Source organism: Mustela nivalis, assembly GCF_964662115.1.
Source record: "Mustela nivalis genome assembly, chromosome: 7".
Classification (NCBI taxonomy): domain Eukaryota; kingdom Metazoa; phylum Chordata; class Mammalia; order Carnivora; family Mustelidae; genus Mustela; species Mustela nivalis.
Window position 1 is genome coordinate 84,118,988 of NC_139026.1, and position 23,446 is coordinate 84,142,433.

Consider the following 23,446-nt stretch of genomic DNA (forward strand, 5'->3'; position numbering starts at 1 on the left):
TGCGATGGTTATTTACTACTAGTCACTCCTTACTACTCGTCACCTTCTGTTCTAAACCTAAGTCATGCTACACATTTTTACCCGTTGTGCACAAATAATTACAAGTCAAACATATTTTAAAAAGTCAAATCTGTATCTCTCTATAATTCTCTATAATAATAAAATTTCCTTTCTTGTATTCCTATATGCTTGAATGGGATGGAAATGACTGCAGGAAAAGTGAGAGCCTAGGAATTTACATGTCTTTGCATATACATACATCTGTCATTTTATGTGCAAAAGAAAAATGGCTTAGAATGATAGTCCTGAGGAAAAAAAGCCCAAATTCCATAACATCATCGATGTTTCTCCCAGATTGGCCTAAGTGAGCCAGGAATGGGCTCACCCACAATAGACTAGTCACCATTCCCATAATGTGCCATGTATTTTCATGCCTTTGAGTCTTTCAATACTCTAACCTTCCCTTCTCCACCACCCACTATGAACATTCTTATAAGGTACACTAAAAATACCCCTTATTCTATAGAGCTCAAATTTCTCCAGGCAAAGTCAACACTTCATCATACTCCTTGATCTACTGTAGTTGAATTATTTCAATGTACACTCCTTCCTCCTGTAACTCATGAACTCTAAAACTTTAAGGCAAGCCCTGCATCTTCTTTAAACAGTTTCCCATCTTAGCATGTTGCCTGGCTGACAGCCTTCCATAAATGGTAGTTTGAATGGAGATAGAAGAAAACAGCAATGAAACATCTGGTTCTAAGGGGCATTAGAAAACTCTCTTGTTATTTACAAGATAAGACAATTCATTTAAGTTACTCCATGAAAAGCTCTTATTTTAAAAGGCAATCAAGGCATGAAATCTTGTAATTTTCATTAGAAACATTTTTTTAATCAAATAGTCCTTGTTAAAAGTTTGTTCTTACACAGGAAATTCTTACAAGATTCTGCAAAGAAAAAAAAAAGACTAAATCATTAAACTATAATTTTCACACTACCTAGTAAGTGTCCTCTAAAAAAAATTCCAATTAAGAAAATCTGTTTTGCCTGATATTCAAATCTATTTTGAAACTAATTTAATGACTAGTTAGAAATATTCTTTCCCATTTTTTTAAAATTTAAAGAACTTGTTCATATATTTTTCTTTTTCATATTTGCTCCTGATAATGTATTATGGTTATGATCTTTAATACCAACTACATCTCCAGCTGAAATCTACAAAAACTCTTGGAGTAACTTAAAGGCCCCAAAATTTCCAAGAAACACTCAAATTTCCCTCTTCTCTAATAAAAAAGGTGACAATGTTCGCTACATTCCCTATATATATATGCATCATGTTTTTTAACTGAGAGCCTATTACAACCAGTATAGCAATGAAGTCTCTTCATTTTGAATCAGGTGTACTTGGTACTCTTTAGCATATCCAAAAGGTCCTTAAGACCTTCAAGGAGCCTCTGGTAAGTGAGGAAGTAAATCTAATGGGAAAACACTGGGAGAAGATCTTTAATGAGGCAAAAGGAAATGGCAGGGCCATGGAAAACTATCTGTAACCGTAAACTATATTTTTTAAAGACTAAAAATATTCATAAAATTTTAATAACAGGTGATTTAAATATATAAGCCTTTTACTAAAATCTCTTATGTGGATGTACTGTTTAGACTCTTTCAAATAAACATATCTTAATCTGTGATAAACTTTACTTTTGTTCTTACTACATGGGGATTCCATGAATTCTGGTCAACTATTTGGACTGCATTAAGGAATGGAAACATAGACAAATTGCTTTCTTGGGAGGTAGGAGCAAGATTAAAGAAGGATATGAGAAAAATTTCAGATTCCCAGTGGAATAACTGTTAGGATAAAACCAAATGTAGGTGTTGAGTAAATTTTCTGATTTCTGTACCTAGCTCTCTGAAGAGCTTCATGGTTTATCAATAGCTCTATTATGTGGTTAGGTCTACATCCCTTCAACAGAGATAAAAATAACTGGTCACCATCCTAAGTATAAAACTATAAAATAGACCTTTTCAAAATATTCTAGTTCTTCCAGGTATGAAGAAAAAAAAAAATCACACACAAGAAAATAAGTTATTTTATATAATTAACTTTAGCAAATCAGAAGCTTAATTTGAATAATGGACTTTCAAGAGTTATTAGATCTATATTAACTTACTCAATAATACATACTTAGCATATTATATTGGTTTTATGCAATATGTGTTACAGACTAAAGAGTGATCCTTGCCCTCAGGAAACTCACACTCAAGCACAGAATCAGCACCTTTTGTTTCTGCCATTTGTGTTCAATTTTTAACAATGTTTAGACCATCTTTCAGTATTTTTGTTAGAATATCAACTGTATTAGAAGGCCAGGTATACTTGGAAAATAGGAAATACCCACAAGATAAAATAGGAGGATCTGAAGACCCTGAGAAGTCTTATGGAAAGCAATTTTAACTTTGTTTAACTAGGTACTTTCCAAGATTATGTAACTGCTTTTTTTTTCCTCCTAAAAACCTATAAGCACATCATGGCACACTTTGAAAATGGTGATTTGGGTACTGGGTTTTAGAAAAAGGCACTGGAAAACACAAACTTTTAACATTTTTCACATTTTCAGAAAATACATGAAAAATAGAGATTCTGTTTGCAAATTCTTGGTAATTATAAAAATAATTTGATGGGTGGGTCAAGCGATGGGTAGAAAATAACAAACAGCTTTCCCAAACCATGGAAAACTATCTGTAACCATAAACTATATTTTTTAAAGACTAAAAATATTCATAAAATTTTAATAACAGGTGATATAAATATATAGGCCTTTTACTAAAATCTCTTATGTGAATGTACCGTTTAGACTCTTTCAAATAAACATATCTTAATCTGTGATAAACTTTACTTTTGTTCTTATTACATGTAGAGACAAGATGTGACATGCTCCATATTCCATTTGTTAACATTCACTATCTTTGTGCTCTTTTCTGAATTTTAAGTTTGTACCTGCTCTTCTCTCTTGATAATAACTAATGGAATTCTAGTGTTTAGGCACTTCTATTTGCTGGCTTGAAAAAAAATTAGGAAGCTTAAATGAGGAAATCATGTGCTCTATTCCCCATAGCTGCAGAAAAGCAGGTAAAATTCTATTCTATATGATAAAACTGCCTTTGCAAATATTTTTTAAAAAGTAGTCTTGTTAGATACTTGGGACTCCAGTGTCGCTATACCCTGTGAAAATAGCATAAGTTTTATAGGCTGTAATTCTGATTGTCTTATAATTTGTAGCCTTGTTAATAATACCTAAGGTAACATTTTGATTTCTGAAAAAGTTTTTTTCGCAAATTTGAGAACAAAATCTTTGGTACATCCCTTTCAAATATATAGTCACACACCTATCTCTGATTATGTGTACCTTATTTAATGAATTTTCAGCAGCTCATCTTGGTTAAATAAATAGGTGCTATGACCGAAACAGACACTTAAGTATAATTACTGAAGAGGGAACTGATAGCTCAGAGAAAAAGATAAATTGGTCTCTGCAGATGCAGTCTGTTTTCAACACAAAAACTAAAAACTTTTCCTTTCTTGGGGCTCAGTGTGTTAAAGCCTCTGCCTTCAGCTCAGGTCATGATCCCAGGGTCCTGGGATCGAGCCCTGCATCAGGCTCTCTGCTCAGCGGGGCGCCTGCTTCCTCCTCTCTCTCTGCCTGCCTACTTGTGATCTCTGTCTGCCAAATAAATAAATAAAACCTAAAAAACACAACTAAACAAAACAAAAACACTTTTCCTTTCTTCATATTCTCCCTGGTTGGCAGAAGGTGCTGTTTTTACCTGAGATATACTTTTACCTCTCAAACATCACAACTTATTGATTCTCCTGAAGATTTGGGTAGTTCTTTTAGATAATCGCAATAACAATAAAGGTTTCTTAATTCTCCAGGGACTAAAATATCTAGGAGTCCTTATGTCTCAGGCTGTGGCTATTACTAAACTAAGACTGTGGTGACCTCTTGTTCACAGGCATCCTTACTCTTAACCAACTGATTTCTCTGCTAACTCATTTAGATGTTACTGTTTTTCAAGATGAGGCTGCAAACTAGAAAAAATCATTCCCCTAAGGAGTCTGCTGTATCCACGTTAGTATCTGATAAGATACTGAAGTCAGTAGGATTTTATGAACTTCTTTCACAATATCAGAAAAAGGGTATTTCCTGATTATTACTAGATAAAATGGTACTGCTAGGCTTTAGCAATAAGGACTAGCCAACAATCATGTTGGTACTGTAAAGGTAAAAATAATCAATGAAATATATTCTTGTATTCTTCTCTATTCAAAACTGCTGTCCCTCTACCTAGAAACACAGTATAACATCTAGATGGGATTCTATAAAGAAACAATCAAAGTGGCCAGGCATATTGGCCATTTTAAGGAAATCTTTAACAACCAGACTATTTTTTGAAACTCATTAATGGCCTATGAAATCCTCACCTTAACTCCATCTAGGTTCCTTAGTGGAAGATGTAATCTGAATCTCACCTAAGGGGGTCTTTTAAAATATTCCTATTTGTCAGGTACAAAGTCTCCTGTCTTTGATCTATGTTTTAAGAAGATGATTATTTCACTCATCAAAATATTTATTATATTACATTTAGTTTCCTGTAGATACAACATATAGAAGTTTCCTGAACACTTCCCACTTAAAGCACCAGACTAGTAGTAACAGTTTACAGATAACTCTTGGTAGTGCTGGCTCTGTCTAGATAGCTGGTGGACCTTCTAACCTAACCATGGTCTTCTGGTCAGGAAAATTCAACCTCATATGTCAGACGCATCTAAAAAACCTTCCAGACCTGTTCCAAGAACATGAAATAATGAAATCACCAGAAGACAGCACTTAACTTGCCTGTCAATAGGAAGGTTTTGGCTCTGACTTCACTTGATAGGTCTTAATTAGATTATAATTTGTCCCCCTGAAGTATAGCCCAACTTTTGCTTTCATGCTTGGAGGTTTGGTCTTGGCCACTTTTGAACTGGGTAAAAGAATATATTACTTTTCAGTAAAATTTACTATTCTGAAAATCTTTCCATGTATTTAGTCTTTTCTTCTTGGGAAATAAATTTACTTGAGACCTGTCCTGACCAGGACACCAAGAAAAGGCTGCAACTTGCTACACTACCCTTCTTGAACTTCGTGGTTTACTGAATCTCAATTGTAAGGCAACGAGGGTATCTTATCGAAGACTGGATAAAACAAACTTTTCTAAAAATAACAGACCTGTACCTAGTTATTGCTCTGTGCCTGTGGAAACTCAAAAGATACAGTAACAATACATTCCTTAAATACTGGGTTTGTTCTCAAAAGCCCCCAACATTAAGGGAGAAACTCTTGCCACACCAGTGTCTTTTACCAGAATAATGTGTTCAGTGTTTGGATATCTAGAAGTAAAAATCTCCTTTGAAGTAATAAAATTTGTGGGAAAATATGGAGGCACCTGCCTTACATTCAACAATCAATGTCCCTTAATTCCTCTACAGCTTATTCTGGACTATGTTAAAAAAAAAATGCTACCTCTTATATTGAACATTGCATAATGTATAAATTTGTCAAAACACTACAAAGTTGTACACCTGAAACTGTGTGTCAACTACACTTTATTAAAAAAAAAAAAAAAAAAAAGCTGGGTGCCTGGGTGGCTCAGTGGGTTAAAGCCTCTGCCTTTGGCTCAGGTCATGATCCCAGGTTCCTGGGATCCAGCCCCGCTTCGGGAGCTCTGCTTGGCAGGGAGGCTGCTTCCCTTCCTCTCTCTCTCTCTCTGCCTGCCTCTCTGCCTACTTGTCTTCTCTGTCAAATAAGTAAAATCTTAAAAAAAAAAAAAAAAAGCTGTCTCATGAAATTAAATCTAAATGTGTTGTTCTTCATAAATAAATAAGCAAGCAAGCAAGCATGTTACCTGGCACTTTGGCTCTGAGTGAAATCTCAAGCTTCATTTTATTTTTTAAGATTTTATTTATTTGAGAGAGCAAGAGATCATGCACACATGTGAGTGCATGAGAGCAGCAGAGGGAGAGAGACAAGACCCCACGCTGAGCATGGAGCCCAATGCAAGGCTGGATCCCAGGACCCCTGAGATCATGACCCGAGCCAAAATCAAATCATACATTTAACCAACAAACCCATCCAGGTGCCCTGAAACCTTCAGGTTTAAACTGCGACTTTAAGGAAAAGAGTATGATAATTTCCAAGATACCTATTTCATTTGTCAAGCTCATGCACACTCATGGTCATATATATTTGGCCTAGCTTTGTATCTTCCAGTATTTCCCAATGGGAAATATTTACATCTGTGAAGCACAATGGTTTAAGGAAATTACATTCCAAGTGAGGTCATACACAATCTTAGGAAGATAACAAACCAGTAAAGTAAGAGATCAATATGACTGTTTCTCTAAATCTGCTTACTGAGAGGATGGCCACTGCACGAGGTCCTATAGAATTACTTGGCTCAGATTTCACCTTCGCCAGCAAAGGATGTATGTTCACTGGCAAGGAATGCTGCCCCTACATTCCTGGCAATTCAAGATATATCAAAAAGAATTTACCAAGCTGTACCTGAGAGCTAAGATCTATTTACATGGGTTGGTAGCCTTTTATAGGGCATTTAGCAGTCACAAAAACTGTACAAGGTATTGCAACGAGGCTAAAACGGTTAGTTCCCATGTAGCAGTAATATTTATAAATACGTTATATAAGTTGTAGCCTTGAAAGATTCATTTCAAATGTTCTTACCTGGTTACTAAAAAAGTAGTGCACATTGGCAAAGAAAGAGTAAGTGATAAGGGGACTCCTACAGATTCTAATTTAAGATAAAGTATTGCCTAAGAAGCCCCAGACCTCATATTCGAGCTCAGTTTTCCCAATAATTCCCTAAAGTAAGGTCTTTTAGCTTATTCTACCATAATTCTATTTTTATTTTGCTTATTTTCTGTCACTTTCACTGATCAATGACTTCTGTTTAAACTTTTATATACTACTCTTTAAATAATAAATGATTTAGATAAATTTATAGTTTTATGCATATTTGCTTAGCAACTATGATTCTGGAAATTGGATTTTATTAGCAAGACAGAAGGAATGTTCAGTAGAAAAAGCTCTGATTTGTGAGCCAGGAGGCATACTGTAAAATGTTTACCTTTTAAGAATGAGCTCAATGTGTAACATAAATCAAGTGCATCAACCTAATTATTGGAGTATGAGTAAAGCACATGTTTTCTCTCAAATATGCCCTTTTCCGCTGGTTCAGTAGGGAGTGGGCCAAAATCTTACTGTTAATGTATACATAAAACATGATGGGATGCTACCCTTCCCCCACCCTCACAGACAATGCATGGAATTATAGATTTTAAATAACAATAATTATGCATATAAAGACCCAAACACAAAAAAGGGCCCAGAAATAAAGTATTTCTAATATCCATTGAACAATTTAAAATATGCACAGTTTAGGACTCAAATAGTTTAGCACTTTTAAAAAGGTTGTAATGAACTGCAGTCAGACTGGTATCCTTGAAGTTCCAATGATCATACAGTGGGCCCACAGATAAGATACAAGCACCTGCTGTGAGATAAAAGTAGCCCTGTTGACAGATGTACAAAAGCAACGTCTGGGACTACTCCTAGGCACATTCCTCAGAAACGGCAGCAAAGAGGAGCAGAGCAAGCAAGCACAAAGCAGAACAAGACTGCAGTGTGAACTGGCCACATCATTGGAAACCTTCTGCTCAACGTTACCCAGGAACACCAAAGCACACACCACTATGCATGCAATTATAATAAATGCATATATATCCCTAGGCATTCCCAATTAGTTATTTGAAGAATCATATTTGGGGCACATTTTGAGTTAATTTCCTATCTACTTAATTTTCAGTAGAACACAAACTGAGAAATGATTAAATGCATTTAATTACACTTTCTTTAAAAAGCCATAGTTTGGGGCGCCTGGGTGGCTCAGTCAGTTAAGCATCTGCCTTCGGCTCAGGTCATGATCCCAGGGCCCTACGATCCAGCCCCATGCCAGGCTCCCTGCTCAGTGGGGAGCCTGCTACTCCCCTGCTTATGCTTTCTCTCTCTCTCCAATTAATAAATAAAATCTTAAAAAAAAAAAAAAAAGCTATAGCTCCTCTTTAGAAATACTTGTTTGTTTGCTGTTAATTCTTTTTTTTTTTTTAAGTATGCTCCATGCCCAGCATGGAGGCCAGAACTCATGCCCCTGAGATTGAGACCTGAGCCGAGATCAAGAGTCAGACACTCAACTGACTGAGCCACCCAGGTGCTCCTTGTTTGCTGTAATTCTTATAATTTGGAACTACAATGATATACCTTAACTAAAGTTTCAAAATGCCATTCCCTTGAGGTGCCCACACAAAATAAAAAGCAGTGCCTGAGGTGACCCTCTAAAGTTACTACTTGCCTTTAGCAAATAGAACTTTAGCTTTTTGGGTATCACAGGGCCCTTTTAGACGCCCACGGCACGGAGATCCTTTCCCAGGAAGACTGAATAAACACATTGTTCCAAAAAGTTAGTGGGCTTTTTGAACACCATATATAGACCACAAGTTAACTCTCTTATCCAGTTTAGGAATATACTAAGAGTAACATTACAAAAATCTCTTTAGAGACTGACATTGAGAACAAGGGTAAGGTAGAAAGGAAGGTATCTGCAGTGGACACAAACCCACCCACAGTGGTGTAGTCTGATATCATTACTATTTTTGATGCCCCCAACTTTAATGGAGCAGAAAAAACAATTGAGGTTAGCAAATGGGGATGTCAAGGATGCATTTAGTTCAGTGGGAAGAGAGTAAATTTCAGCATTTACTATAGAGTGGAAGGCTTCTTTTTAGTCTCCAAAAGAAGAGAAGAACCATTGTTTAACCCCCCATTAACCCTGAGGCACTCTATCTTTCAATGTAGTTAAAATTACTAGACATTAGAACAGGACCTATACTTACATTTATTTAATTATCAATAATGACTAATGGCTGTTTAATATCAGTATTATTAATAAGAGGAAAATTTGGTTAAAACATACAGTTCAACACTCCTAAACTTTTCATCTTTGTTTAAAATATCTGGAAGCATTGTAGTTATCTGTAAAATAATTAATCAGTTAGTTTATACCCCCAAAGAATATAAGTATTTCTCATGTAAATTATCACATAAAGATTATTCTAGAAGATTTATGAGTTCTGTATACTACGAATTACGTCAAAAAACCATGGCACCTTTAAAAAATTGTTGCCACTGAGCTGTTCGTTAGAATTTCCCTTAATGTACAGCAATAAGCCTCAATAATTTACACTGGCCCAGGTCATCTTTCTATTTTGATATATAGTTTGCAGTATGTTTTCAGAGAAAAACAAAAACTAAATTATTATTAAGTCAAATCTACTCTGATATAGCTACAAAGGAAAACCTGTATATATATTTATAAAACCTAATTATTAGTTTTGCATTTTGGCTTAGTTCCTATTTTATTGTTTCACCAACAAGACTGCCAACTCTTTAAGCTTTACAGCTAGTCAAGAATTAAATCTGCATTAAATGCAGAATTAATGTGTCTTTGGAGTTTAATTTTTTTAAATTAATAGCAAAGTGCAATGTCAGAAGAGTCAATGTACCAAAAAATTGAAACAGAAAATCAAATTTCATTAAAACAATTCCTGTTCGTTTGCTCAGTAGTATATTTTTTACACTCCCTTGCATTTCCCATAATTAAAAAGTTAATTACTGGAATCATATTTTTTGTGGATCTGAGTTTTCAAAGGATGTGATTTAAATGCTGTTATTAATATTTTTACAGCACTTTGAGTAACACTAATCTTACATTGATCCTAACAGTAATGTAATGCTATTTTGTACATAATTATATTTAAATGTCTCTATTCTAAACAGAATTTTGAACTTAACTCTATGCTACATATCCTGCTTAAGTATTAAAAATAAAGAACCCTATGGTCTGAATAGTTCATTATAATCTTTTAAAGCTAGTAGTTAAGAAAAATCTAGTACTGGAGTATAATTTCCTTGAGAGCCAAGTCGATTTCTTTTACCCTCCTATCTTTTGCCCAAGGTAGGCATTCGATAAACATTTATTCAGTGATTTAGTAATCTGCATTGATAAAAATAAATATTTCCTTGGTTTAGTATTTATATTCTCCCAGTTTTCCCAAGTTATTAAATACTATAAACAAAGTGTTAAGCTATTATGAACTGTGATACTTTATAAGGAGCACAGTTTGGGGGCTACTATTTTTTCAGTGATCAAATTAGATGAAACAAATAACAGTGCACAAATGTAGCACATTAAACCCACAACAATTTTAAAAATTCAAAATTCGTTAACTGACCTAAACAATTAATGAGAACTCCTTTGTCAAAAGTACACTTAAGGATGACTCTTGAAAAAACACCGTAATTGGTTAAAATACAATTTTTTAATTACTAAGTCTTATTAAGAGGCCTTTAATAGTTGAAAATTATCTCTAATAGTTGAAAATTATCTTTTGTTTTTGTTTTTAACAAATTGCACTAGATTTATGTACAAAGCATAGCCTTTAATATCTATTGAAAAGAAACCACAACAAAGAAATCCCCCCAAACTTATTAGACCCTTTAGGGACAAATCATTCAAATCTTGGTCACAAATCATTCAAATCTCAGTCAACTGCAGATTCAGAACATCAACTTCACAATTATCTTATTTTGCAGTAGAACAAACTATATCCTCACTTTTTAAAAGGTTAGTTACCAGTATTCCTTAAGAGTCACCACCTGAAGAAAGACCTTATCTATGATTAGATACTGTAATCAAAGATTCAAGTAAGTTAGCCCACATAAAAAACTACAGCCTTAGACAACAGGCAAGAGCAGCAAGTGGGAAAGCATTCTCTTATCTTACTAACAATTCCTTTCTTCTTAAGATCATCTTTAAAGAAATAAAAATTTAAGTTCAAGATCTTGTTCAACCAGTTCTTTTAAACCGTAACTTAAAATCCAAAAATTCTCCAATTAATCTACATAGCAATTCCTCCATTAAGTTAATTCAACTATTGTAATTTTATAACCTGACATGCTTTATTTAAAATTTGGTTTAGTTTTTTTAAGTTTACTTAAATGAGGGAATTTTAAACATTACTATTTCTTGATTAAATAATATGAAACCTGATGATAAGAATCAGAGATACATATAAAATAATAGAAAAGGCTAATTATGATGCTGGGTTTGCAGTTACTATTAAAAACCATGCTTTCGCATTTTTTCACATCAAAAGGTTTTGTCAGTATTTCTCATCAGAACAGTAAACTATACAAATTGAATTTCAACAATCTCCATTGTCACTGGTAATTTTTATAGGAATAATTTCTATTAATGCTTGAAAACTATGAACTACATTTTATTTATATCATCAAATTAGAGAATAGTGTAAAACTGTTGCACTTCCCTAACATTTTTTTCCCCAGGATCCACCTGCTCTATGCTGCCCACTATAGGAAATGCAATATGGTACAGAGAAATGTAAAATTATGCTTTAGGGTTACTATTAGTGCAATCCCATAAAAAAATACTCCCTGCGCACTTGGGGTCTAAGATAGGGTATTCTTGCCAGAGGCACAGACTGATTAGTGATAACTAAATTTATTAAATATAAAGAACATCAGTAGGAACAGACAGTACCAGAGACTGTATCTTGGTAATCCACACGTGAGGAGTAGCAATCGGGTGCGGCAGGGGATGGGGGCATGGAACTTAGTGATTGAGGCGTAGCCTGCAGAAAAACGCAGTTTTGCACTAGAGAGGAAATATGAGCGTCAAAAGCAACCTAAATAAAACGCTTTAAAAAAAAAAAAGAAAGAAAGAAAACCTTCATGGAAATACAAATGATTGCTGCCACTGTAAAAAAAAAAAAATTGAAATAAGTTATTCCCAAAATGCATATTTAAGTTTTAACAGATGTATCTCCTCTTTTTTTTTAAACCCATGCATTCCTCTTACAAGCAAATACCCTTAATAGATTTTGCTTTACCTTTTTCTAGTTTTGGAGAAGTTGGACCATGTAGTAATCTGTTAAACATTAAATTTTATAGTTTTTTTTTCTTTGTCTAGAGCATATCCAAAGTGTTATGAATTTAAATTCTATTCATCAGATATACTTTAGGACTCCATTTTGAAGATGACAGCTTCTTTTCAGAAAAGGGTTGTTTTTTTCAGAGTCAACTCTCCAGTTACATATCACATCTTAATTTTTTTTAAGGTCATTAAAACGTTAGTATCACACTCCAGGTCTTCACCCTTCGAAATTTGTAATTAAAAGCAAAACACACTATTGTATATGCATGTGTGTACACACAAATTCACATTAACAACAAACAGTGGCTTAAAAGTGGCAACCTCCCCCTGAAAAAAAAAAAAAAAAAAGTCATCCCTCCACTCCGCCCTTCATAGGAAACAAGACAAACAGATTTGCCCACTGCAGAGTAGGATACTAGAAAAGATGTTCTGACGTCTGACCTGAGACACTGGCAACACACAACCCTAAACCCCGACTCCGACGACCTAAATTTCAGTGTACATGCCTTCCTTCCCACTCCTGCCCCATCAGCACTATCCCGGCCCCGGGTGCGGATCGCGACCACCTGGCGGGCCGGGGCTGCCGGAATCCCCAAGTACCGCCGGTTTGCAGCGACCCGGCTTCCCAGCGCTCCCGCTGCCGGCCGACCGCGAGTTCCCGAAGCTGGGCGTCCGAGGTTCCCAAGCCCACGATCCCGATGAGGGGTACCGACGGTGCTGTGGACTCTGGCATTTAAAAACTGTCGGAAAGTCTCGCTGCACAAGTGGCGCGGCTGAGGCCGCCGCTTTGGTCCCGCGTCGCCCTGTCCCCGTCCTCTCGGAGCCGGCCGGCCTGCTCAGGCGACTCTCCGCGAGATCGCGGTCAACTGCCGGGAGCGCGGAAGGGCAACGAAAGCTACCAAAACGCCGCGTCAAGTCCCCCGAGCAGTCGGCTGAAGCCTTCCCTTCTCCCCTTAGTTACAATTACCCCGGCAGCTTCCGGCGTTTCCTTCCAGAAAATGAAAATAGTTAAAAAAAAAAAAAAAAAAGAAAGAAAAAGCGTGGAGGTAACAGAAGTCGCTGACATTTTCCGTTGAATGAGGCCCCCTCGGCTCCATCTCTTTAGCAGAATCTCCAAACTCGGGTGTATCCTCAGCCGAGGTATTCCATGTTGACAGATCTCTCGCCTCCCACAAAATGGGGCCGAGGAGGCGGCCGCTGTCTCCTCTATGGGCGCCGCCATTTTGTGAGGCGGCGGCGGCGCGGCGGCAGCAGCCCGGGGTGTGTGTAATGGTTGAATAGAATGACCCCCTCTAGGGAATCCCCGGCGCTGACAGTTACGTAAGGGGCTGTGAGCAAGTGCGGCGTTTAGGGAATCCGCACAGCCCCGGCCACGCAACTCTGAGGCCCACATCTCCACCACCCCTAAGAGGACCGGTGGGGGAAGGGACGGATGACCTGGTCTCCCTCTTTCCCCGCCCCCCCCTTGCCGCGGGACCAGACCCGGCTTCTCCACTCCCCCAGCCGGGTCTCCGCCTTTCACTGACTTCCGAGACACTCACTGGCCCTTGGGTGTCAGGAACTTCCTAGCCACAGCCTCATTCCAACCCCATTTAAGAGACAAACTTTTCTTGGGAAATAAATCCGTTTCCTAGAGTGAGCACCGGAAGCATGCTGGGCTATATTACATAATTTTTTTTCACCACCAAATAAATATTCCCATTGGGACCACTACCTGAAATGATAATCATTCAGACCTTTATAAGCCTGTGACCTTGGGTTACTCGGTGACTTTGCACATAGTAGCCATCACTAAAATGGGACTAATGATACGCCTCATATACTGTGACGCTTAATTAACATTCGTAGTAAAGGGCCGACTCCAACGCCCTTTGTAAATGCAAACTTAGGTGGGAGTATTTGTTGAGATGATTAGTCTGTCTTTGAGCAGACTTTTATTTAAAATTAACCTTCAACATATTTTAACCGGGGATGGTATTTGAGACGTCTGAAAGCAAGGAAGACAAGGTCTTACTCAGGATTTGCTTAAGCGCATCTATCTTTCAGATGTCTTAATATAAAAATAAAAGCGTTAATTATTGTCAAAAGTTCAAAAGATTGGTTCCCCACCAGTTTAATTACTGTTTGCATAACTCAGCATAATATATCTAGTCTGATATGTGAAAGCAATCAAAAGCAGGATGAACTGAGCATTACTGTATTTCCACAGAACTAGGACAGTTCACATTGTATTTAATTTACAGTTTGCTAAAGTTAGTCTGTGGATAATTCATGGAAAATGTGCTAATCAGGCCCCAAAATACTAGCACAAGGCTCAGAAAAGCCGATTCCTTTAGACCTTAAAAAAAAAAAAAAAGGGTAAGAAATTGACTTTATTCCGATCTGTGAATGATGCGTAGCGTGAGGAGCTGCCCCTCGGAGCTTGCCTTCCCTACCGAGCGCCAGACTGGTTCTGTCGGGCTGGCAGGGAGTCCTAGTCGGCCCTTCCAACAGCCGGGCCGGGGACGCGAACATCGCCTCCACCCCTAACCCTGGAACAACCGGTAGTGGCCGTTTCCCCGCGCCGCCCCCCTTTCCGCCGGCTTTGTGTGCGTGTGAAATGTGCGGCACATTGCAGATGAACCCTAAGCCCGGCGAGCCGAGTCTATTGTTCCCCGCGAGGAGCTGCCGGGGCGGTGTGGAGCCAGGCGCAGTGCCGCGGCCGGCCCTCGGGGGTCGCTGTGCGGCGCTGGTGCCCAGCCGTGGCGGCGGCGCTGGCGGCGGCAGAGAGGGAGGCTGGCGGGGAAGGAAGCGGGCGGGCGGCGCGCAGCGGCTCGGCTGCCGCCGGTGCTTTCTGCCCGGGGACGCCCCAGCCGCCGCGGCCGAGGCCGCGCGTGAATGTATGCGAGGGCCCCGCGGAGCTGCGGCCGGAATACACGCTGTCACCCCTCTTTCCACAAACCACCACACAGACCTCCCCCTCCCCACCCCCAGCCCCGCCTGCCCCAGCCCCGCCGCCGCGGCCGCCGAAACTCCCGGGCCTCCGGCCGCCCCAGCCCCTCACCGTCGGCTCGCCTTTCCCCTCGCCCGCTCGCGCGCCCCCGGCAGCAGCACCATGTTGAATCGCGTCCCCAGGCCGAGCCGCCTGGGCCGGCGGCGCTGAGAGGCGGGCGAGAGCCGGGCCGCGGGGAGGGAAGGAAGGGGTGGGGGCCGCGCTCGCCCCGCGGCTTCGCGCGGATCCGGCAGTCGCCTGCCCCTCTAGTTTCGCTCCGATTTCTTTAAACTTTTTTAGAAATTCCCCTCCCTCCTTCCCTCCTCTCCCCCTGGCCTCCTGCTCCCTCCTTCCCCTCCTCCTCCTCCTCCTCCCCCTCCCTCCCTCCCTCCCTGCGCCGCCGCCGCCGCCGCCGCCGCCGCCGCCGCCACCGCCGGCCCATGACTGAGCCCCGCCGCCGCCGGCCGAGGAATGGGCTCCGGGCTCTGGTAGGAAGCGCAGGGAGCGGGGGGCGCTTTTAAAACACCGATCTGGGTTTTTTAAAAACCTCCTTTGAAAAAATAATGGCAAACTCGACGGGGAAGGCGCCTCCGGACGAGCGGAGAAAGGGACTCGCTTTCCTGGACGAGCTGCGGCAGTTCCACCACAGCAGAGGGTGAGAGCAGAACCGGGGGGGCAGCGCCGGGGCGAGCCGGGGCGAACGGGGCTCTCCCGCCCGGGCCGGGCGCGGGGTCCCGGCTGACAAGTGCGGGGCTTTCTCTCTCCCGCAGGTCGCCTTTTAAAAAAATCCCTGCGGTGGGTGGGAAGGAGCTGGATCTTCACGGTCTCTACACCAGAGTCACTACTTTAGGCGGATTCGCGAAGGTGAGTGGAAGTTTTAATTTGTATTTCCCTCTCGCTGGCCTCTTCCAAAAAGTCTCCTTTGACCCCGGAGTGGGCGCTCGGGGCCGGGGGGGTGGCCCGCGGGGGCAAAAGGCGTTCTTTTCGCTCCCAGCCGGTGGCACGGAGGCGGACGGCGGCGGGGCTGTTTTTGGCCTGGTGGCTCGCGTGCGCGCGGCGGGCGCGGGGCTCGGGCGGGCGGGCGGCCCGGCGCCGGCTCGCGCCCTGCCCGGTGCCCGGCCGGCCCGGCGGGGTCTGAGCGCCGCGGCGGGGAGTGCGGGCGTGCGGGGCGCCCGCCCGAACCCCGCGCCCGCGCCCGCCCGCCCGCTCGCTCGCTCGCGAGTCAGCTCTGCCGCCGCTGCCGCTCTAGCACAGGCGGAGACACAGAGACACACAGACTCTGAGAGCAGTTTTCGTGCAACTCAAAATTAGCGCGGGCAGGTTTAACATCGATAATCGGCTGCGAAATGATCCCGGCAGCCGGGGGCACAGCCTCGGCCCCGTCGCCCTCGGTTTATACAGCTAACAAAAGAAACCAGGACCTGTCTCCAAATAGCCATCTTAGGCTTCAAGGCTAGGCAGAAGCTGTAGGCCTCAAAGAAGGGCCTATGGAGATGGATAGATCTGGGAGAGGGATCGGAATCGGCCCCGGCCCCGGCCCCCCCAGAACCTGCGGACGTCGCTGTCCGGAACAGTATTGATCCTTTTGAACTTTTTTTTTTTTTAGTGTAAACGGACCGCGTTGAGATTTAAAAGGGGGCGACAGAGGGACTTGCGATTGGTTATTGTCCGGGCTTCAAAAACAAAACAAACCCACCACCCCCCTCCCGCCCCCCAAACAAAACAAGTGCTATTAAATACTGGGCTCTCGGGTGAAAACACAGTGATTCAAGCAGCCCTTGCTTAGTTACTCTTACGGATCGATGTGAAACACCCACTGATGCCTGAGGTAGCTACAGATCTCTGTAGAATGGGTATTTATTTCATAGTTAGGTTAGAGTTTTCTTGGATGGTGCACTCTCAGACAAGTGTGGCTGTGTTTTTAACAGGTTTCTGAGAAGAATCAGTGGGGAGAAATTGTTGAAGAGTTCAACTTTCCCAGAAGTTGTTCTAACGCTGCCTTTGCTTTAAAACAGTATTACTTGCGGTGAGTAGTAGTGACTCTTCCACAGTATTTGGAATTGAGGGACTTAAGGGGTCGTTTGTTTTAGGGAAAAAAAGAACACCCCCCCCCCAAACAAACCTTGCTCACCAAGCAGTTTCTAAACTTCTGTTCATTTTTTTCAGTCTGAGAAACATCAAATATCCATAAAGTGGGGTTGTAGGAAGGTGAAAGTTTTCCTCACCTTTTTTAGGATTGTTTACATTTTTCATACAGGATCATTACAGGTGACACCCCACCCCCCATCATGGTAAACATTCTTTTGTGACATTGTTATTGATTGCTTGATATCCATGGAGGGGCAGAGAGGTGATGCTTAGTAAAAGAGTTAAGATAGTTAGTGAAACTTTGTATCCCTTGGGAAATTTTTTACTTAGCTTTGGAAACTCCTTTGCCTTTTTAAATTCTTACTTTAAGATTATAAGAAAATGAAACCTCCTCTGTGGAATCATGTAACGGAGTGGTTTCTCAGTAGAATGTTTCCACACAGCATAACATGTTGGTGCCTTAGGTAGACCAGGATTGCTTTTCAAATAAGTTCTTTGGAATCTTTGAGTGACGTAAAAATGTTCAAAAGGATTATTATATATGTAGGAAGATTAAGGATATTGTGAAAGGGAACATTATGAATTGATTTCCTTTCATTCTCTCCCTCCTATACAACAAAATAAATTTCTTACTCAGTTCTGCAGCTTAGGTAATATATTTTCTGATTAAGCTTTATATATTTTTTCTGATAATATTTTCATATTGTAATGTATTATGAGGTCATCTTTTATTTTTAATGCTTAGTTTCTCATAGAGGGTCTTTAGTTGGTGGTGGTTATTTAAAACTAAAATAATGCTCTTCATATTTATTGCTTTTTAATAATGATATAATTTAAAGGGATATAAAAAAGGGATAGCCTTTTTTTAGTTAACATGGCTTCTGCATAGTTTGAGTTTGGCATTTATCATTGCTCCAAATGCAATATCCAAATGTAGATATTCTGTGTTAAGTTCAGCTTTCTGAAGTAGGAAATGCAGTAATTGCCCAGGTGTACTTTCTATTGGCTATCTTAGATTGACTTCAGGCTTGAAGCTGAGGAGTTCACAGAACTTTGTGGGCAGTTACTGAATTACACAGAAGTCTAGAAAATATTAAATATGGCTAGTTGTTATCTGTTCTAGTGTGTGCGTGATGGCAGTGTGTGTCAGAGTACATTTTTAAATAAAGGTCTAAAACAATAAACAAAGTGAAATTAACCTCCCAAACTGTTGAGTTAGTAGTGTGGTGAGAAGTAGAGAATTTTATATTTATGGTGCTAATTCATTTGCTCATTCCCATTTATAACATTGAGAGGAATATTATTAATACAGGTCTTGGTTTTTTGGTAATCAGTTTGAACTGTTTGGGGATCTTAAACTGTTTAAAACATATTTTAAAGTTATGTCTGATATTTATTGGATTGATTGATTGATATTTAATATCCAGAAGGTACTGAATGATATGAGTGGTTCATGAGACGTGTGTTACTGTGAAGAATATACAAACAGGATTTTAGCATATTCAATTAAATGTCTAGAATTCAGTTTTTTTTGCAAGTTACATAAATACTGTTTTTCCAGTTATAATTTCTATCCGGAGATCATATCATTCACTGATTGTACTTATAAGTACTATTTTTAAATGTAGAGCTTCAGGTTGTTTGCAACTCTTTACATTGTTCTTGGATCAGTTTGAGCTTTATGCTCCTATTAGAAGTGCTTTTTGAACTATGTCCTTAGCTAAACTTGTTTTTCCTCCATATGTCACACTCCAGGTTTGTTTTTGTAGGGTTGTAGCTAGGCTACTAGGAAAAAAGTTGAAGCATTTGTTTTGGAAAATAAAGCCATGTGAAGATTTGCATGGCTTGTAAAGAAATACAGGAGAAATATGCTGGTCAAAAATTGGGGACTACCAACCTTGAAAGATTTTTTTTCTTGATGGTGGTGTAATATTGCACAATTAGAGGACATGTATTATGCTGGGTTTTACACCTTCCTCTGAAAAATCTTAACTGGCAGACAGGATGCCAAGCTTTCACAGTAATTCTGTTACTTAATCATAGGAGGGCCTCTTTATAGTAAGAAATAGTAATCAAGTGACTTTGTGAGTTCCCTCTTTGATATATCAAATTGAATATCATGGTTTCTGATGAGCAGACAATGCAGTGTGTTTTATAAATCACAGGTAGAATAATTTTTTAAAATAAGAATTGCTTTTCCTTTGACTATTATAAGACTGCTGTTACACATATCAGTTTTCATTTACTCTATAAGCTTAATATTTGCTGACATACCTCTGTAATTTCATGATTACATTGGATGGATGGCTGTTAGCCTAGTATAGCCAGGATGAAGATATGGTACATCTTCATGGTATTACAGACATTTAAATAAAGAGGAGCAAACTAGTGTGCTGGCCATGTATATATTCTAACATTTCTGTGTTCGTTTTGATACAAACATACTCTTGAGTGTAGAGACTTGAGTTCAGTGGTCTGTCAGAAAGTTTGCTTGATTGTATCAAACATACCTTTGTTCAGTTGTAGATTGCGTATAAAAATTTCTCAAAGTTAAAAATTGAAAATGTGATTGATGATTTGTCTAAACACCGGCATTTAATATTTTAAATGTTCATGCCTACTAGTAATGTGTGAGAGTACTCTATTTAAAAATTGGATATTAATCCTCCATCACATCCATATATTTTGTTTTCACTTAGTTCCTTTCTTGGCCTGTCCATCTCCATTTCTTCCACAGATGGTAATTACTAGAATATCCCTATCACTATAAAAAGATAAGGTAATATTTTCTACATTCTTGTAGTTGGAGAAATTAAAGTGCAAAGTATATCCACGTGCTTTAGGGGCATTTGATAACTGGACAAAAAAGTTATATTCCTGACACATGTTCTGCAATATTTAATCAGTCTATTATGAATTTAGTCACAAATGATTTAAGAAATTAAAATGTGGTTGGAAGTTACATATGGTTAAATGCCCGATATGAATGCGTAGCTATACACAGTGTTCTATATTTACTCAGTGAATTTTATTTTATTTTTTGTTCTGTTTTGGTGCAAAGATTGGGGCACAATTTACTACTCTTATTTCCATTAAAAATTTGAAGGCTTGGTATGGAGATTTAGGTAAATATTTCAAACACTAAGCTGAAGAATTTTGTTGTAGCTTATACCAGCAGTAGTCAAGGTTAACTTAATGTTTCTGTTATGAAACTTGATTTTTTGGAAAGGAGATGAAATATCTTTGACATTAAAATATTTATTTTTATATATTTATTTATTTTAAGATTTCATTTATTTATTTGACAGAGACACAGGGAGAGAGGGAACACAAGCAGGGGGAGTGGGAGAAGGAGAAGCAGGCTTCCCATTGAGCAAGGAGCCCGATGTGGGGCTTGATCCCAGGACCCTGGGATCATGACCCGAGCGGAAGGCAGATGCTGAACCACTGAGTGACCCAGGAGCCCCTAAAAAATTTATTGTACAAAACTATGTATTACTGATTTCCTTATAATATTGAAATTGTTTTTACATGTACCTACCTTTAGAATAGCAACTTGATTGTGGCATTGTATTCAACAGAGTGAATTTTCAGTTGCATTGTGAATTTGTTCTATTTTTTCCCCTCTTGCTGAATAAAGTCCTCCCTTAAATTTTACCAATCTAAAGAGTTTACATTTATCACTTAAATAGAATGAATACATTCATGTTCTCTAGTTAGTGTATACCATGTAGACTACCTCTTTTAAGAGAAAGCATTTTTATGAATCAGTTGATGTTAAGTGAACGAATGCTTCATAATTGTAATAGAAAAGTAATACACTGACTCTGTGACTTGCTAAACAGAATTGTTAAGCAGACATTGCTTGCTTTATTCAAGGAAGAAAAATAACAGTAATACGGAGATTGAAAGGACAGCTGTATTTAAATAAATTATTCATATATGCATTTTAAATTTAATATTATAAACTGTATCCTTTCATTCTGAACAAACCTGATTTTGATATCTTCTGATATTCTGTTACATTTTAAAGGGCATGCAGACATGTTGAAAAGAAAGTAGAGAAAGTTGAAAGACTGATCAGGGCTCAGCTAGGTTAATGTTGTATCTTAGAAATAATGTTTAAACAGCTTAAATTTGCCCCCAAGTAGAAATAAGCCTAACTCACTCCAAGATAGTTCGTTCACTGAAGATATGTGTTTTACTGAGGATACCAACTAGGAACTTAACCATAACTCCCAAAAATGTTTGTGCTTTTTTACATTTATATTTTCTGCCTTAGCAGTCAACTAAAAACGTCTATTTCTAAATAGGAGCACTCTTTTAAAAATCCTGCCCGTACACTGTTGTGGAGTCAGTATTTCCATAGTTGGTTGTGTGTAGAATCCTCTGTAACTTTAGTAGAAAAGCATATCACTGCTGTGACTCTTTTTTATTGCCAAACATACTGGAAGTTGGAAAAGGAATGAGGAACAAACATTTTAATTCATTGCAACTTAAGTGCATTGGTCTATGACCAAGTATTCAATACATATTTTTAGGTGAAGTGTTTAGAGCTTTTATTAATATTTGGTAAAGAAGTCTACTTGGCATATTCCAGAGTGGTATAGGCATTACGAAAATTTACTGGCTGGGGCGCCTGGGTGGCTCAGTGGGTTAAGCCTCTGTCTTCAGCTCGGGTCATGATCTCAGGGTCCTGGGATCAAGCCCCACATCGGGCTCTCTGCTCAGTGGGGAGCCTGCTTCCTCCTCTCTCTCTGCCTGCCTCTCTGCCTACTTGTGATCTCTGTCTGTAAATAAATGAATGAATAAAATCTTAAAAAAAAAAAAAACAGATTTACTGGCAAAAATGCATTTTGTCCAAATTGGGAATTAGAAGATATATGGGGCAGAGTGAGGGGGATTTTCTCTGTCTGTGCTTCTTTGATCTGCCACCAACATCATCACCATACTCTGATATTTGGGATCGATTAGAGTAGAAATTTCCAATTTGTGCTTTATAAAATACTGTTCTCTTGAAATGTCCTTGAAAAAAACACCAAATGAATTTGAGCAGTAAAGCAAAACTTGGGTTACTTTATTGCAGGACTTCTTAGAGACTTTATTTTGTTGATGTGCATGTGGATCTCTGGACAGCCTGGAGAAAGAATTTATTATCTCCTTCCCTGTACCATAGTAAATGGTGTTTCCCAAACACTACCACACATAGCAGGAGTGTGGTATGAAACCGCATGTTTGAGGAACACTTGTTCTTTAGAGCACAATTTGGGAAATTCTGATCTAGAAGAAATAGGGATTAAGGAGGAGAAATTTTAAATATGGAAAATAATGAGGAAATGAGAAATGAGGTAATTATGTGTATTTATATAGAGGTATATAAATATGAATGTAAATTTTTAGGAGTTATTATTGACATGTCTTTAACAATGGCTATGCAAAATTACATTGGTAATACTTGTTAAATATTTGTGTGAAATAGGGGGATGTTAAACTTATCTCATGTTCATTGACAATAAAAGAAAGGTGAAGAAATACTTGAGTCCAAATAGAAGAAAAGTTGCCCTGTAAGATAAGCAGTAGCCTTGGTTGGTCTAGAATGGAGAAAGCTGTCCTTGTAGATACATACCAATATTTTTTCTTCTATTTAAACTATAAGGTGATGAAGGACAGAAGACAAAAAAAAATCCAAAAAACAAAAAGCAAATGACCATGATAAAGATTTTTTTAAGTCTTTGGCAATGGTTCATAGGTTAACTTGATATTCTTTATGACAAAGGAATTTATGATTTTATTTGACCACTTAGTCTTCTTTTAACTCAAAATTCTTGTTTGAATCAGCAGCTCCCAAGAAGCAAGTAACAGCCCGATATTTCCCCTATTGTCCATCATTCTAACTAGAGCCTTTTTTTTTTTAAACAGGATATTTATATTTAAGTTTGTTTTTAAAATTTGTCTATACAAAGCTCTGTAAAGAATTATAGCAGAATTATTGATCACATTCTTTTATGAAATAGTAATACTTTTGTTGAAATATTGTGAGAGTCCTGTTAAAAATTTGTATTTACTTCAGTTCTAGAACTTTAAAAACTGAGAAGTCATATCATGAATTTTGACATTAGGAAAAGCTGTTTAGAAGTAAATATTGGTTTAAGGACCAAACTTCCTGGAGTTAAAAAGATTATCTTCAGATATTTTATGGCTTGAGGTTAAAAGCACAGTTTTTATTTCTACAAGCAAAATTATTGGCTTGTGAATTTG

General features: G+C 38.9%; 1 protein-coding gene across 1 annotated transcript in view; it reads left to right on the forward strand.

Annotated features, from left to right (window-relative positions):
• The first annotated feature begins 14,893 nt into the window (after positions 1 to 14,893).
• Positions 14,894 to 23,446, forward strand: part of ARID2 (AT-rich interaction domain 2) — a 162,505-nt gene continuing 153,952 nt past the window's right edge. Inside the window, exons 1-3 of the mRNA XM_082742296.1 lie at positions 14,894 to 15,755; positions 15,871 to 15,964; positions 17,029 to 17,126. Coding sequence (XP_082598422.1) covers positions 15,664 to 15,755; positions 15,871 to 15,964; positions 17,029 to 17,126 — 284 coding nt within the window. The 5' untranslated portion in view covers positions 14,894 to 15,663. The remainder of the gene's footprint in view (positions 15,756 to 15,870; positions 15,965 to 17,028; positions 17,127 to 23,446) is intronic.